The sequence below is a fragment of the Torulaspora globosa genome, chromosome 1, assembly GCF_014133895.1.
Source record: "Torulaspora globosa chromosome 1, complete sequence".
Classification (NCBI taxonomy): domain Eukaryota; kingdom Fungi; phylum Ascomycota; class Saccharomycetes; order Saccharomycetales; family Saccharomycetaceae; genus Torulaspora; species Torulaspora globosa.
This window is the reverse complement of record NC_050727.1, coordinates 1,238,343-1,252,502: the sequence shown is the minus strand read 5'-3', so window position 1 is coordinate 1,252,502 and position 14,160 is coordinate 1,238,343. Positions and strand designations below refer to the sequence as shown.

At 45.9% G+C, this 14,160-nt stretch overlaps 10 protein-coding genes across 10 annotated transcripts; 5 read left to right on the top strand and 5 right to left on the bottom strand.

The window, feature by feature from the left end:
* Positions 1 to 12: 12 nt before the first annotated feature.
* On the bottom strand, positions 13 to 3,897 carry GDE1 (glycerophosphocholine phosphodiesterase; the record flags this gene model as incomplete). The annotated part of the gene is made up of 1 exon (XM_037281664.1): positions 13 to 3,897. The coding sequence occupies one exon, from the start codon at positions 3,895 to 3,897 to the stop codon at positions 13 to 15; it is 3,885 nt and encodes a 1,294-aa protein (XP_037137559.1).
* Positions 3,898 to 4,146: 249 nt separating this feature from the next.
* On the bottom strand, positions 4,147 to 6,184 carry CQD1 (Cqd1p; the record flags this gene model as incomplete). The annotated part of the gene is made up of 2 exons (XM_037281663.1): positions 4,147 to 4,327; positions 4,392 to 6,184. 2 exons carry the CDS (start codon positions 6,182 to 6,184, stop codon positions 4,147 to 4,149), a joined length of 1,974 nt encoding a protein of 657 aa, XP_037137558.1.
* Positions 6,185 to 6,344: 160 nt separating this feature from the next.
* On the bottom strand, positions 6,345 to 6,896 carry ARL1 (Arf family GTPase ARL1; the record flags this gene model as incomplete). Its single annotated transcript, XM_037281662.1, has 1 exon — positions 6,345 to 6,896. One exon carries the CDS (start codon positions 6,894 to 6,896, stop codon positions 6,345 to 6,347), a length of 552 nt encoding a protein of 183 aa, XP_037137557.1.
* A 456-nt stretch (positions 6,897 to 7,352) lies between these two features.
* Positions 7,353 to 8,042, top strand: UBS1 (Ubs1p; the record flags this gene model as incomplete). Its single annotated transcript, XM_037281661.1, has 1 exon — positions 7,353 to 8,042. One exon carries the CDS (start codon positions 7,353 to 7,355, stop codon positions 8,040 to 8,042), a length of 690 nt encoding a protein of 229 aa, XP_037137556.1.
* A 76-nt stretch (positions 8,043 to 8,118) lies between these two features.
* Positions 8,119 to 9,444, bottom strand: TYR1 (prephenate dehydrogenase (NADP(+)); the record flags this gene model as incomplete). The annotated part of the gene is made up of 1 exon (XM_037281660.1): positions 8,119 to 9,444. The coding sequence occupies one exon, from the start codon at positions 9,442 to 9,444 to the stop codon at positions 8,119 to 8,121; it is 1,326 nt and encodes a 441-aa protein (XP_037137555.1).
* Positions 9,445 to 9,821: 377 nt separating this feature from the next.
* On the top strand, positions 9,822 to 10,496 carry DAL3 (ureidoglycolate hydrolase; the record flags this gene model as incomplete). The annotated part of the gene is made up of 1 exon (XM_037281659.1): positions 9,822 to 10,496. The coding sequence occupies one exon, from the start codon at positions 9,822 to 9,824 to the stop codon at positions 10,494 to 10,496; it is 675 nt and encodes a 224-aa protein (XP_037137554.1).
* A 57-nt stretch (positions 10,497 to 10,553) lies between these two features.
* On the top strand, positions 10,554 to 11,144 carry HG536_0A06930 (uncharacterized protein; the record flags this gene model as incomplete). The annotated part of the gene is made up of 1 exon (XM_037281658.1): positions 10,554 to 11,144. The coding sequence occupies one exon, from the start codon at positions 10,554 to 10,556 to the stop codon at positions 11,142 to 11,144; it is 591 nt and encodes a 196-aa protein (XP_037137553.1).
* A 14-nt stretch (positions 11,145 to 11,158) lies between these two features.
* Positions 11,159 to 11,554, bottom strand: POP7 (ribonuclease P/MRP protein subunit POP7; the record flags this gene model as incomplete). The annotated part of the gene is made up of 1 exon (XM_037281657.1): positions 11,159 to 11,554. One exon carries the CDS (start codon positions 11,552 to 11,554, stop codon positions 11,159 to 11,161), a length of 396 nt encoding a protein of 131 aa, XP_037137552.1.
* Positions 11,555 to 11,924: 370 nt separating this feature from the next.
* PEX32 (Pex32p) lies at positions 11,925 to 13,121 on the top strand (the record flags this gene model as incomplete). Its single annotated transcript, XM_037281656.1, has 1 exon — positions 11,925 to 13,121. One exon carries the CDS (start codon positions 11,925 to 11,927, stop codon positions 13,119 to 13,121), a length of 1,197 nt encoding a protein of 398 aa, XP_037137551.1.
* A 193-nt stretch (positions 13,122 to 13,314) lies between these two features.
* Positions 13,315 to 14,031, top strand: DPC25 (Dpc25p; the record flags this gene model as incomplete). Its single annotated transcript, XM_037281655.1, has 1 exon — positions 13,315 to 14,031. One exon carries the CDS (start codon positions 13,315 to 13,317, stop codon positions 14,029 to 14,031), a length of 717 nt encoding a protein of 238 aa, XP_037137550.1.
* Between the last annotated feature and the right edge of the window lie 129 nt (positions 14,032 to 14,160).

Genomic DNA, 14,160 nt, shown 5'->3' with positions numbered 1-14,160 from the left:
GCATGTATGCAACTATTTAGCATTCAAAGCTTCTTTGGTTAGGCCCTTGCGTACGGCTAGCACATTGTCGACGATGACAGCATCGACACCAGCGTCCATCTCGATGTTGGCATTGGCTGGATCGTTGTTCTCGACACCATAGGTGACAAAAACCAGACCGCTGGATTTGACTACTTGTACCAGTCTGGGCGCCTCAATGATTGGATTTGCGTCGGAGACGATCCCTAGCAGATTCCAGCTCCTTGCAAACCTAATGGCATTCTGGAGCGAAGAAGCTCTAACGTCTGCCATCTTGTAGGTACCACCTTGGGTGAGGAAGAGGATCGGAATCGACGGCTGCTTGAGGGATAGCATCACACATATGTCGGGATGGAAAGACGAAAACATGATATCACGTCCGTTGGCGTTGTCGTACACCACTTGCAAAACGGTGTCTACCCAATGGTTCATTTCGACGGCGATCTGACCAATGTCTTCCTGCTCGGCTTCATCCACCATGGGATACTTACACTCTATGTTGAAACCCACATTTGCTGGAATTTTCTTAAATAATTCTTCGAGGGTGACAAAAGGAGCAGCAATGGAATGACCACGGGCGTTTCCTTTGAAGTTCTTTTCCTTGAAAGTTTTCGTCAGCTTCATTCTGTTTTCGAATAGCTCAGAAATGTTTGAGTAGTTACCGTTCTTGTTTAACCTGTCACCGACACTTTTGCCAAAAATTCCACTATCGTCGACAGAATGACGTCTTTGATCGCCGCGTTGACTGTCTACCTTGTTCAGATGCAGGAATTGCTCTAGTGTTAGCTCATGCATTGGAATGTCAACACCCGTTTCGGCGACTAAGAAGTCATGGTAGACAACCGGAATGTTATCTTTTGTCATTTGAACATCAAATTCAACATATGAAGCACCAAGGGAAGCTGCCGCAATGAACGACTCCACTGTGTTCTCACCCAACTGTAGTGATTTCTTAGAGGAGAAGTTTTTGCCTAGGCCACGGTGCCCGATCACTCTGGTAGTGACTAGAGATTTCCAGTACGTTTCAGTGCGACCCAATGACATTTTTGGATGATGGAATGGAGAGACGGTCATATATTCAAAAGTCACTGTGCCTAAAATCTCAAGAGATTCATTCGCAATAATGGGAAGAGTCATCTCATCGTTTAATGACCGCCGATTTATCCCAACTGATGCTCCGGTCTTATTCAACAGTCCCACAGCGCGACCAATGACTTTCGGGTATTTGTTTGTTCGGCCAAGAGAAGTCGTTGAGCTCAGCGAGCTCTGAGACCTATTGACCACATCATAAATTGAGTAAGGATCAGTTCTGAAATTTCCTCTATTGGCAGTTTCTTCCTCTTTAACCGAAATCGATCCGTACGTGGGAACCACATCGAAATAGACAACTTGTGGACTATCTCGCTTGAACGGCACCTTGAAAGTGATGTGATCCAAATTAGCATCCAGTGGCAGATCTAACACAATAGGAGTATCATTCAGATCACCATCACAGCTTATGACCAGTGACAGAGCTGTGTCAAGTTCTGTGGAGGAAACTTTGGAAACTGGAACTTTGTTCAAAGTCACTGCCGGACTTGTTTTACGAGTATCATTTCCGCCTAATGTAATCAGTATCACAGACTCGTTGTCAACCAGATATCTATGACCGAAGGACTTCACGGGTTGTGGAAGTATATTGGCATGGGGCCTATTGTGTAAGCTTCCTCCGGTTATTGAGGATTTAAAGAATTTTTGCTGGTCAAAAGCGCCAGAATTGGTTGATGATATATGTTCAAGGGAAGCCTGACTCTCGCTATGCGTGAGGTTACTCTCAGATGCCAAAGAATTGCTACCGCTTGTAGCCGCCTCCGATGTCTCAGCTACCAGAATTTGATCATTCTGTGAAACACGGGGGTTGGTAATTTCTGGATGGCCAGTGATTTTAATCATCTTTGCAATATCGAGGTGTCCCCTCAAGGCCGCATGCTCCATTGGAGTCCAACCACTTTCATCGAAAGCGACGTAGTTGGCTCCATGATCGACTAACAGTTTTACCATCCTTTCGAAGCCTTCTGCAGCAGCTACAAAAATTGGTGACCACCCAAAGAGCTTTTCAGTAAGTTCGGTATTTGCTCCATTTTCCAATAAACAGGCCGCGGCCTCATACAAGTTCAGCTTAGCTGCCATATACAGGGGCGTTTCCTGCGTCTCTTCATCACAGTAGTTTACATCAAAGCCCTTAGCTGACAGTAATGCCTTAATCAAAGCAGATGAATTCAATCTGGTAGCCAAATGGATCAATTGAGGTGAGCTAACCGGTTTGGAAGGATTCGTGTATGAAAGTAAAGTGGCCGCTGTAAGAGGATGTGGTCCCAAAACAGCTAAATGAAGAGGAGTCAAGCTTTCAGTATCTCCCCATGCCACATCATCATCAATGGATATATCTGGATTCCAGGCACCCCATTCCTTTAAACTTTCGATAATAATCTTGGTAACTTCCACCAAACCGTATTGACATGAATAGTGCAGAGGCGTTCGCTTATAGTTATCCCGTTGCACTAAGCAGGGTCTCAGATGAGCCGGAAGCTTACCCAAAATGTAAAGCAAAGCAGAAGGTGAATCGTTAGAGTTTACTCCATCTGGACCAAATGCCCCTATCAATTTGGAGCTATAGTAAGGTGGCGCGGCCGCTTCAAAACTCAAACTGGTGTAGTGCTTTTCATCAGTGGTAGTTTTGGATTCAACGGCATCTAAAACATGACCATCCTTCCCATTGGATTCACTGGCACCCAACTCCCGTATCCTCTTATGGTTTTTACCCAAGGCAATGACATGGTGGTGAAAGAAGTTACGAACATTGATATCGGTGGGATCACGCAAAGAAGGGATAATCTCTAGCAGCTCGTCGACGCATTTAAAAGATTGATACAATGATGCTTTGTTCAACAGATTGACAAGAACCCTTGTTGGAACCAACACAATCGATCGGTAGGCTTTTGTCAGCTCCTGAATCAGAGCCGTGCCATTATCTTCCTCAATAAGTTTTTGAATAGCAGAACTCGAAGCTTTACCTCTGTTGAGGGCTAGGTCAGAATCAGATCTCTGCTGTTCAACGTAAGAAGCTTCATTGGCGTTATCACATCTGACCTTCAAAGACACTTTATCCAAAAATTCATTTATGGTCGATAAGTTTCTGGAGACCTCAGCATCGTTCGAGAACCCCAGAGGCAGAATTCTAGCCTGCAAGTAGGCATGCTGTTGATTGGTTCCCACCTTCTTGTCTAGTTTCTTTAAAATCTTAATGAACGCCCTCTTGTTCAACTCTCCATACCACTTCAAATTGCGGAAATGAGACCTCAGCTCCAAAAGCATGCCCAAAACCTCCTCCAAGGAGTCTGCCACATCATGAGGTCCTGGGGACATTATCCTTCGCGAATGACTCTCACTGCTGTGGCCATTCTGGTCCTGACTGGCGTCCTTGGACTCATTAGAAGGCTGGAACCCAGGAAGCAGGCTCATACCAGATTGCTCCAAGATAGCATTGCTCACGTCCGTGAACTGTGCTGACGAGGTCAACCTCCGTAATCTTCTCTCATATTCTAGGTATTGCATGTTGTAGAAGTTATCGACTTTCTCGATATCTCTGTCCAGGGCGAAGAAAAAAGAGGCCAGTAATTTTTTCACCTCAGCATTATCCAAATAGTTCTCATGCTGATTTCCAGAGTCTCTAGCTTTCGCCGGAGGCGCAACTGACCTACCATCTCCTACCGTCTGCCGATATAGCTTCTCCTGCTCCCGGTTTATTTGCTTGATAAGCTTCTTTAACGATTTATAATTAACGTACTGGTGACTCCATTCCGGAACCTGGTGGTTTGGGAACGTCTTGCCAAACTTCATGTGTCTTTTCTTTCACACCTCCCGATTAGCCTATCCTTGCTCCTTTCCGACTCGCAAAAGCCACCTCGTTCAGAGTAGCGATAACCGCTAGACGATAATCAGCACAAGACGTTCCTAGCTGTTTATGATGCTCTTTATATAGCGAAGTCGAGATCTAATCTAGTGTTTCAGTGGCACGAGGTGTTGCGAATGAGAGCTTAGCGGCTAATTACCAATGCTTGCACGTGCGACGTGACTAGATCAGAAGCTCTAATAATTTGGACATAGTTGATCAGTCTTGATCAATTCGACGATGTTCTTGGCCGAACTGCTTATCAAGTAGCGGATCTCTAATCCTATCCAGACTTTGAGCATTGACAGCACATCGGCGCTGTTCAGTAGTTTCAAGTTTTCACGCTGCATACCGAATTCTCCCAGTATGGGTAAAGAGCTGTTGTTCTTGTTAGTAAACTTGATCGATGGGGAAGCCATTGATAAGAACATATGATACGAACCTTGCAAAGAGATCTAGATCGGGATCGAGCTGTCTTCCAATGCCTTCTAGAAGCAAAATCGCCACAACAACGGAGACAAAATCGCCCTCCATTCTGACGTGGTGGGAGCGGACCATGGAAAGCATCTGGTCCAGCAGCTCCCCAATGGAAATGGTACCTAAGGTAAAAGTACGTTTTTTGACGTTGTTAACTAGTTTTTGTACTTTCAATGCGAAGGCCTCTTTGTTTATTGCAGTCTCGGGGGTTCTTGATCTTTCGATCATTAACTCACCGGCTTGGTAGCCATCAAACCGGGCCAATGCATTGAATAGCGCGATAAAGTTAGTACGATTTTTCTTGTTAAGTTCCGTTATGAGACCGACGTCAATGAAGCAGATTTGCGGGGTGTACTCCTCTAGCACTTTTCTGAACTCATCGATGAGTGTGGGATCCTTCTCGCGCATCTTCTTTTTGAGACTGTGCACGACTTGAAAGGCCTCTGCCTCGCTGGAGACGATCTTTGTCCCGTACTTGTTCAGCTTAACAAACCGTAGCATCACATTGCCCGGATGCAAATCGGCATGAACAAAGTCATCTAGAATTAGCATTTGCAGGAACGCATCAATGAAGGGATTGCTGACCTGCTGGCAAAGCTCCACGTTATGGAGGCGGTCTTTGATGCTCAAGAACTTCTCCATGGGAAAGCCATGTATGTACTGCTCAAAAAGAACGTCCCTTGTCGATAATTGACGTAAACCTTCAGGAAATTTAATTTGAATGGAGTCCTTGAAATTCTCATTAAACCTCTCCAAATTCAGACATTCTATCCGCAAATCCAGTTGTAATCGCATCATAATGCTAAAACTCTCCACTTCGCAGGGTAATGAAAGCCATTCCATTGTCGGTATTCTATTGATGAAGTTGGCAAAAAATGACATTATCTTCAAATCCCTGTTAACTTGTCGGCCAGCATTCGGATGTATAATCTTCACCGCACACCATCTGCTTTTGGTGTTATCCCTGTCAAATTCGGTGATTTTCTGAGAAGCAAGAAAGCTCTCAGAGAGCTTCCCAACGTAGACTTGTGCGATGGCGCCGACACCTAAAGGTTTGTCGTTAAATTCTTCAAAAATTTCGTCAAATTCATATTGATCGTTTAAACTCTGACAGATCTTCTCTTTAGTGTATGCTAGCGAATGCGCCCGTGCATTGCTGTGTAGCTTACCCAATTCGTTGCAAAAGCCACGAGGAAACATGTCGGTGCGAGATCCCGCCCACTGACCGAGTTTGATAAAGCTGGGACCTGCCCATTCCAACGCCTTGCGCAATATGGTGTACCACAGCAACGAGCCGCTCGTTTCGGCGGTTGTCTCATCTTCCTGAATCAAGCGATGCTTTCCCAGGAATGATATTGGGTACGCTAGAAAGACAGGAACAAAAATCACAGAAATCTCTAGAAACCGCAGTACGGTGAAGATCCGTTCCATAACATTGTCCTTCAGAAAGTAAAGAAGCTTTCTCGCACATAACGTCATCACATTACGGCATCGCTTGAGTCTCTTTGCTCGTGTCTGCAGGATCTTTTCTTGAATTTCTCTTTGGGAGGATATATACAGGCCCATTTCGAATGTATCACCGCTGGGATCCGGTTTAAGAGTCTCATTCAGTAGTCGATATCGAGCATTTTGATGGTAGGCAAGCGAAAGTACACCCGTAGCGGGTACTATAAGATTTCTAACAGTTCCTCGCCAAACCGGACTACTACTCGATCGGAAGATTCTCCAAGCACCATTACATGCAAATCTCAGCACCATTGTCGGCTTCGCCAGTGTTAAGCAATCCCTATGCTTGCCAATTCCTTCCTTTCTCTTCCTTCATCTTGTATCGCAATCAACCTTTTTTCTATTGAGAATTCGTCTTACGAAAAATGATCATTAGTTTTAAAGAATTATGTACAAATCATACAGAAAGACTTCAAAGTTGCTCCTCCTTTATCACATCTATTAGCCAGTCGAGTCCCTCGGTGATACCCTCACCTTTGATGGCACTGGAGGCTACAATCGACCAGCTTCTATCTTTCAGTTCCACCAGATTCAATTCCTTGGATACCTCACTAGCACTTAGCGCGCCTGGCTGATCCTGTTTGTTTGCAAAAACAAGCAGCGCGGCGTCCTGCAGTTCTTCCTCCTGTAGCATGAGATGCAATTCTTTTGAAGCTGTAGACATACGATCTTTATCGGTAGAGTCCACGACAAATATTACCGCCGCCGTGTCGGCATAGTAGCACCTCCAGTACGGTCTGATGCTAGTCTGCCCACCTAGATCCCATACATTCAACTTCAGGTTCTTATACGTGAGGGTTTCCACGTTAAAACCGATTGTTGGCTTTGTCGTTACTACTTCCCCGATTTGCAACCTGTACAAGATGGTAGTTTTACCAGCACCATCCAGTCCGAGGATCAGAATTCGTAGCTCTTTATTCACCCCCCAAAGTCGATCAAACATGGAACTAAAGAAATTGCCCATTCCGAATGTTCTGATGTATGTTTCTTGATCCGAATACTAGAATATCAAAAGCGACCGTTGGGAATTCAAGGTGAGTCAATCCAGCTTGCCCAAAATGCAAAGAAGCGTGCAAAGATAAAGCAAGGTGCCCGAAGAGGTCCGAACGCAAACAATGGTGGCTAATAGCGGCTGTGTTCTTCTCTTGATTGCCTCATACTCAAATACCGATCGAAAGGCCAAGCTTGCAACTGAAGTCCCCAAAATGTCCGAGATACGGGTAACAGCATAATCCGGACACCAAAATGTTACCCGGCTGTTAGGGCTTTAGTTATTCGGCTTAGGGCTTCGCAGGGAATTCAGTAGAAAATGGTGAAGCTTGTTATCATAATACAATACTACTAGAAGGGCTCCACATCGAAGGCCAATCAAACGGATTAGCTGATCGCTAGAACAATCTATTGACTTTGTTTAGCGGTTATGATAAGCCTGCCTACAAGAAGACTACTGCGGGATTGGAAAAACCTATCTCGGTACAATACACAATACTCCGAAAGAGCCAATGTCCTGTATCATTTGAAGCCTCAGGATTCCAATTTACACGTATGGCATTTAGTGCTATATGATCCGGGCACTTCGGTTGAGATTTATGGCAAACTTTTCATTGGAACCGAGGACGAGCCGGCTATTATCCTCAGATGCTTGACACCTAATGAAGTATACCCAACTAATAGAAGCGTTTCACTGACGCATTTGAACTGCATCTTACTAGACCGCGGACTTGTTCCCTTCCTACAGCAGGTATGGGGTCTTTTCTTCGCGAAGGATAGGGGCGACTCGGATATGACGGATTATGATAGATCAAGGCTAACGTTTGCTTGGAATAGGATTATAAACCGAGATTTTAAACGGTTCTTCCCGGAACTGGTGGGGAATTTAGCTCCGGGAGACTATCAGATGGTCAAGGCGCATTATCAGAGCAGCAGTGGCACCCATTTCGGTGAACCGAGCGCTCATGAGAACCAGGTGTCACACGCCTGCACCACGAACAGTCTTATTGCATGCGACGGTGGCTATCACGCCGGGAATCCCCTGCTGAAGAGAACGTCTGATGCGGGCACAAGCGAGATGGAGCACACTGAACATAGAAGGAAAAGGGCGAGGAAATGACCTCATACTAGCATTTAATCGTGAAGCGTTTCCTCTGGAAAGTAGACGCAAGGAAGCATATATAAATACACATTTCTTAATGGGAATGACTAGCAATAGTTTTTAGCATTTCATTGCCAATCTTATTGGCTTCAGGGAACATTGGTTTGAAAAATTCCTGCACTTCTTCGAACCGCCTTCTGTAAAGGTCAAAATTGGCGAATGTTACGATGGAGCTCCATTCTCTAGTGGAGATGGTAAATTCCAAGTCGTCCTTGCGGAAAGATTCGTCATGTATGGCCGCTTTGATTGTTTGTTCCAAAAGGCCAGGCTTCAAGAAGAGGTACTCTGAGACACCCAAAAATACCCTAAATAGCGGCGTTGAGCAGATCATATGATCATAAGGATTGATACCGAGCTGGTACCATGAGTCGACAATTGCCAACAACGATAAATGCGAATTGGGGACCGGTTTCTTCCCCTCAGCGATATTCTCCTTGGGCGCCAGTGAATACTTGTCTAGAACTTTATCATCGAGGAGAAGGTCGCCCGTATGATCTTGAAATACAAATTCTTTGGCCCTCATGAGCCTTTCTGTGAGTTGCTTCTCATCATGTCTCAAGAACAACGAGAAAAGTTCTGTGGCGCTAGCAGCGTACTGCAGTATTTGGTTGTGCGCTGACGGGTTTGTGATCGCCAGGCCTGCATAGACATGCCACTTGTTTGAGTAAATTCTCAATGATATGTTCATCTTGACGTTCTCCAAGCTACCATACCATTTGTCGGTGCCTAATGTCCAAGGATAAACCTTGATCTTAGCCCATGCCGATCCCATGCTTAAAAATGCTGCATGAGTCACCGCTTGCGTATCCGCTGTAATCTTATCATGCTCCTCGTACGATAAATAGACTTTCTTGCTCTTAAGACATGATACGACAGCTTCCACAAATTCTAGGGACTCCTTCTTTGTGCATCTGTGCTCTATTATAACCAATGGTTGGCCCTCGCTGTTCACTCGCGGACCATGCAATGAATGCACTGTTATAATTTCGATATCAGAGGGGAGATGACGTTCGAACGCGTTGATCTCTGGTGTTTTGCAACTTGTTTGGCCGCCCACAATCGCATTCAGTTTAGTGGATGGTCCATAGATTGACACAATCTTGTCGATATTCTCAGCTTCAACGCTATAAATAACGTAATCGCTCACTCTCGAGACAAGATGCCCATTTAACAGGATCTGGAACCTACACCCGGCATGTTGAGCCTTCAAAGACTCGTAGTTTTCCTCTTTATCGCAGCAAACCACCTTCCAACCGGCTTCCGAAAACTTTGTAGCGTACAACAGACCCATGTCGCCGAGACCTATGATACCAATGGTCTTCGTTGCCTTCCATTCTTCGATCTGCTCAGCACTCACCATATCAACTCAATGGGTCCCTTCTGTGGCCAATGGACCTTTTATCGCTGTTGGATTCAAATGATTAGCCGTTCCTCGGTGAAATCTTTCAAGACTACATACTTGACAACTGACACAAAAGCTGAATAGCCCAACCCGTTGCAAGGCTCAATCGTAGAATCTCAAGTATTTAAGACAAGTGATTATTGTGCCATTGGTATTTCCCCACCAAAAAGCAGGCATCGGCGGCCGTCAGGCGATTTATATTGCAGTAAAGGCAGAAGCATCAAGCGTTTGCTCAAAACTTCTACGTATTACTTAAGTACGATAGCAATAGTGACCGTAACGAGAGGCTTGACGACTTCTTTAAACTTTCCGCTTCTTGACCGCACTACCTCGCTATGAAGCTGAACGATTTGACCCTCCACTGCCAGCAGAAGATCGCCATTGGAGGTCAGAGCACTACTATGGCTGTACTTATCAAGGCGACACCGCTGACGATTGATGCTTTTGCACCATACGGATCTATAATATCACCAGATGAGCAGGTCTCGAACGCTGACGACTCTTCAAGGACGGCCAACCAAGGTACTGCAATCAAGCTGCTAGGTGTGAGCCAAATTGAGAAAAAATATCCATTCGAGGGAACGCCGAATTGGAACCTGTTCAGATGCTTCTCCCAACCACATCTCAGAGGACCGGTTAGCATTAGCGAGGGTAGAGCCATTGAGCACTCGATCAGAGTGCTCGAGAAGCATCCCTCCAGTTCGCAAACCTTCATCCCAATGGGCTGTCCAGAACACCAGCCACGTTACCTCGTGGTGGTTGCTCTCGAAGACTGCGAAACTGGTAGGCCAGATCTGTCAACCTTGAAGGCGTTTCTCTGTAGAGGTAACCAAGCGGTCACCTATGGTGCCGGGATTTGGCATGCGCCCATGATTGCACTCGGAAACCAAGAGTATATCGACTTTGGCGTAGTGATCTACGAGTTCCACGATCCAAAGGCTCCAGAAAAGGACTGCCAAGAGCATCACTATGGTGATGGTAGCATCAAAGTGCAGCTTTTTCAATCTTAGCGACAGTAATTAAAAGTGAAAAATTACAGCATATACGTCCACTGAAGGCTACATTGGATGCAGCATCTCCGCTCCTTGCCTCGTACATCGGCCACCATCGGATTACGGTTCATAAGAAACATGTCAGAGCTCACAGCTGCCAGATCTGCGGATGATGCCGGTGGGTATTCGAGAAGAAACGGCGCCAAGAACCAATCCATAACGAAACCCATCTCGCTCGATGAAACTTCCGGTGAGGTCCTGGTTCGCAAAGCTACCGGCAAGACGAAGGTGCGGAAGGGCCAATCGGACGAGGAATACCAAAATCAGCTTTACCAGCATTTCCAGGTGGAAGGAGGACCAAAAAGGACCGAGATTGGATGGATGGATAATGTACAACCGATGGATCTGCTGAAAGACCCTAACGAGCATTTCGAAGTGAAGCTGACGAGGCAAAAGCTGAGCGACTTCTGTCGAAGGTTGTACTACCACAGAGATTACGCAAAGTGCGCAGAGCTGTGTGATGAGCTTGTAGAGAGATATCAGCCTCTGAATAAGAAGAACAAGATCGCAAGGGAAATCCAGGAATTGGAATTTATGGCTGAAAGCTCTCGAAGAGTACTTCGAATCGATGGGTTGAACGAAAATCTCTCTAATGTACATGTTTAAATTCGCATATATAGTCATGGGTACACCCGAAGCTCGACTCCGCTCACGCAACGTTTCTTCAATGTCGTTTCTCGGTCAATGTCGCGAAGATCCTCATTCTCGATTGATTCTTCACTCTCTGCCGATACTTCGTCGACCAACTCGACCGTTCTTGTTAATACCTCCACTTTCTTACCTAGTTGCTGCTCGAAATGGCATCCAAGCGACAATGTCTTCTCAGTGGCCTTCCCCATGCCGAGAACCACAACGTAGGAGGCCCCATTCTTCTCTAGATCGCGCAGAAACTTCTTGATTCGCTTCAGGGCGCTGATATACGGAGTATTCGACTTGACGTACATGGTGGTCTTGATCTGCTTCCTAGTCAGCACCTTCACAGACGGAAGCTTTCTTATCAGCTTGGCATGAACCATCTTTGATCCTCTGGGTCGTGGAAATGACCGACTTGAGACCCTGCTGCGTACTCAAGAGTGTTCGATGAGGCTCTAGTCTAATCGTATCGGCTCTATTGCCGAATGATTCAGATACACACAATTTTAACACTACACTTTAAAATTGATCCAATGCCGGCCGTCTAATCCTTACGACGGCCTACAGGGTGTGGTAATCGATGGCCAGTGCGAACTGAGCAACAGCAGCTTCACAACACACAAAGCGGAAGTCAACTTAAGGTCCAAACCCTGCAGTTGCGCCTTTCAATGGAAAGCCTCTCAATTCGAATCATCACCCAAGAAAAGATCCCTGATCAGTTAGATAAGCTACTCGAGTTCAGCAGCATCAAGAATGGGATCCAAAAGTGACCAAGAAAAGGTGTTCCGTTGCCAGGCAAAGTTTGTATACAACCATGGCCAGAAACCGACCTTGACCTTTGTCACTCCCAGCAATCTGTCGAGTGTCCTCTATCGATTCTACCCTCTGCTAATAATTGTCGATGGTGCCCTGAGTAATGCCATGTGGGTTTGTGAGGACAAGTGTCTCCCGTTTATCCATCTGGTTATGGTATGTTTCGTGGTTAACCTGCTGACGTTTACTGAGCGAGGAGCTGGCGTAAGCTGGGTTAGTTTGAGCGACATCTTTATGTGCTGGCTGGGACTAATGAGTGCTTTTCTACTGTTGCTCACTTTTGCCTACTACGTATTGACCATTTACCAAGACCTCAGAGACTCAGAACCGCCCACGCTGGATGACATCGTCATTGTTCTGGAATCAGTTCTAGATAAACTGGGGACTATGCGGGCAGAAGTACTTGGAAAAGCGCTCGATACAAGAAACTGGGTCAACCTGGTAAAACTTGCCTTATTCTTCACACCGCTTCATTATGCGCTCATGAAAGTGGTCACGATAAGAACATATGTCATGTGGATGACAATTCTGGCGATGCTTTATCACTCGACATGGTTCCAATGTACCTTGAAGTTGTTCTGGAGGGTGTATGCAGTTCGCAAAGCATATTACACTTTGACATCGTTATTTGGCGACAATCGTCACATCCAGCGGTCGCCTCTGATCGACGCCCAAACTGCCATTGATTTATGCCACTCGTTCATGTACATACCTCGCACCGATTCCATAGCAATGCTAAGAGGTCACAGGCTTCAGCTGCATCTACAGAAATTATATCCTTGGTCTGAGTCGATACCGACAAGCAGCAGGAACGATACCGCACAGCCACACATCACTATCATAGATTTGACAATCTACGAGAATCAAAGGAAATGGAAAGACCAAGGCTGGTCATCAAAAATGCTCAGCTACGAGAAGCCGAGCTTCTGCATGAAGATCGATGGTCGCTTAATCGCATGCAAGTCACCTTGGCAGTTCCAAGAGGGACTGCCGGCGGACTGGATGTGGCTGGATGATTGCTGGCGACCAATCGGCTGGATCTACTCGGACACCAATTGGCTTGTCACAGGTGACAGAGACTCGCTCGAGAGCTTTACAAGAACCAAGATCTGGAAACGAAGAGCCTTCAAGGAGTGACAAGCATGGATTCGTCATAGTTCGCTGCTAGCACGTATATATCTCTAAGCATATCAAATTTCACTTATATACAAGAGCTGCGCGAACCTCGTTGTATCAATGTTGCAGTTAAGACGGTTAACCAAACTTGAGACAGCCGAAGACTAACCAACAAGTTCTGCAAGGTTCATGGTACATTCGAAGTGGTTACAGGATGCCCCTGGTTTTATTTGAGAGATGCTTGCTTGCAACTACTGGTCGAATTCGATTCCTGACTTCCTCGTCGAGATGTAGGATGACCTTTGAAGGAAATACGGAAGGATTACGAGGGACTCCAGAGGAAAGGATGTCAACTGTTTTTGGTGGCCGACTGAAAGGTGAAGCTCCCACGTCTACGAGTCGTATAGTCTCCGGCGGAGTGAAAGTGATAGCTGGGGTTTCTGTGCCAGCGAAACCTGTAGAACCCGATAACTGCTGCATGTCCGGATGTGTCAATTGCGTGTGGGAGGTGTTTAGTGAGGATATTAGGGAATGGAAACGGCAGAGGAAGCTTGCTGCTTCTCGAATAAAGAACACTGATCAGGTCTGGCCAGCAAACTGGAATCCGCCGCTATCAATGCTGTGCTTGAAGAACGTACCAGAATCACTGAAGACCGACAAGATTCGGCTTGATAAGCAGGCTAAGAAAGCCGCAGGCCAATCAGCGAGTTTGTTTCCTGAGCGCACCACACCATTGCCCAAGAGTGTCATTGAGGCCAAGAGGAGGAACGCTCTACGTCATGGAAAGGCTGCTAGAACTGCTCAAAGTGAGATAGATGGGGACGAAGAGGGCTGGCAGGATGTACCAGTGTACATCAGGGCTTTCGCTGAATTCGAACGAAAGAAGAAGTTGGCGAAACAGCAGAAGGAAGGCAGGAGCGGCTCCCAATAAGGTAACAATAGTCATGACTAGGCATTTAGCAAGTGATACTAAAACTATACCTTTGAAATTTTATCATTAAGTTAAGTATCTATAACATAGAGTATAAAATGAGATATTCATGTTCACAATTGGTTAAAA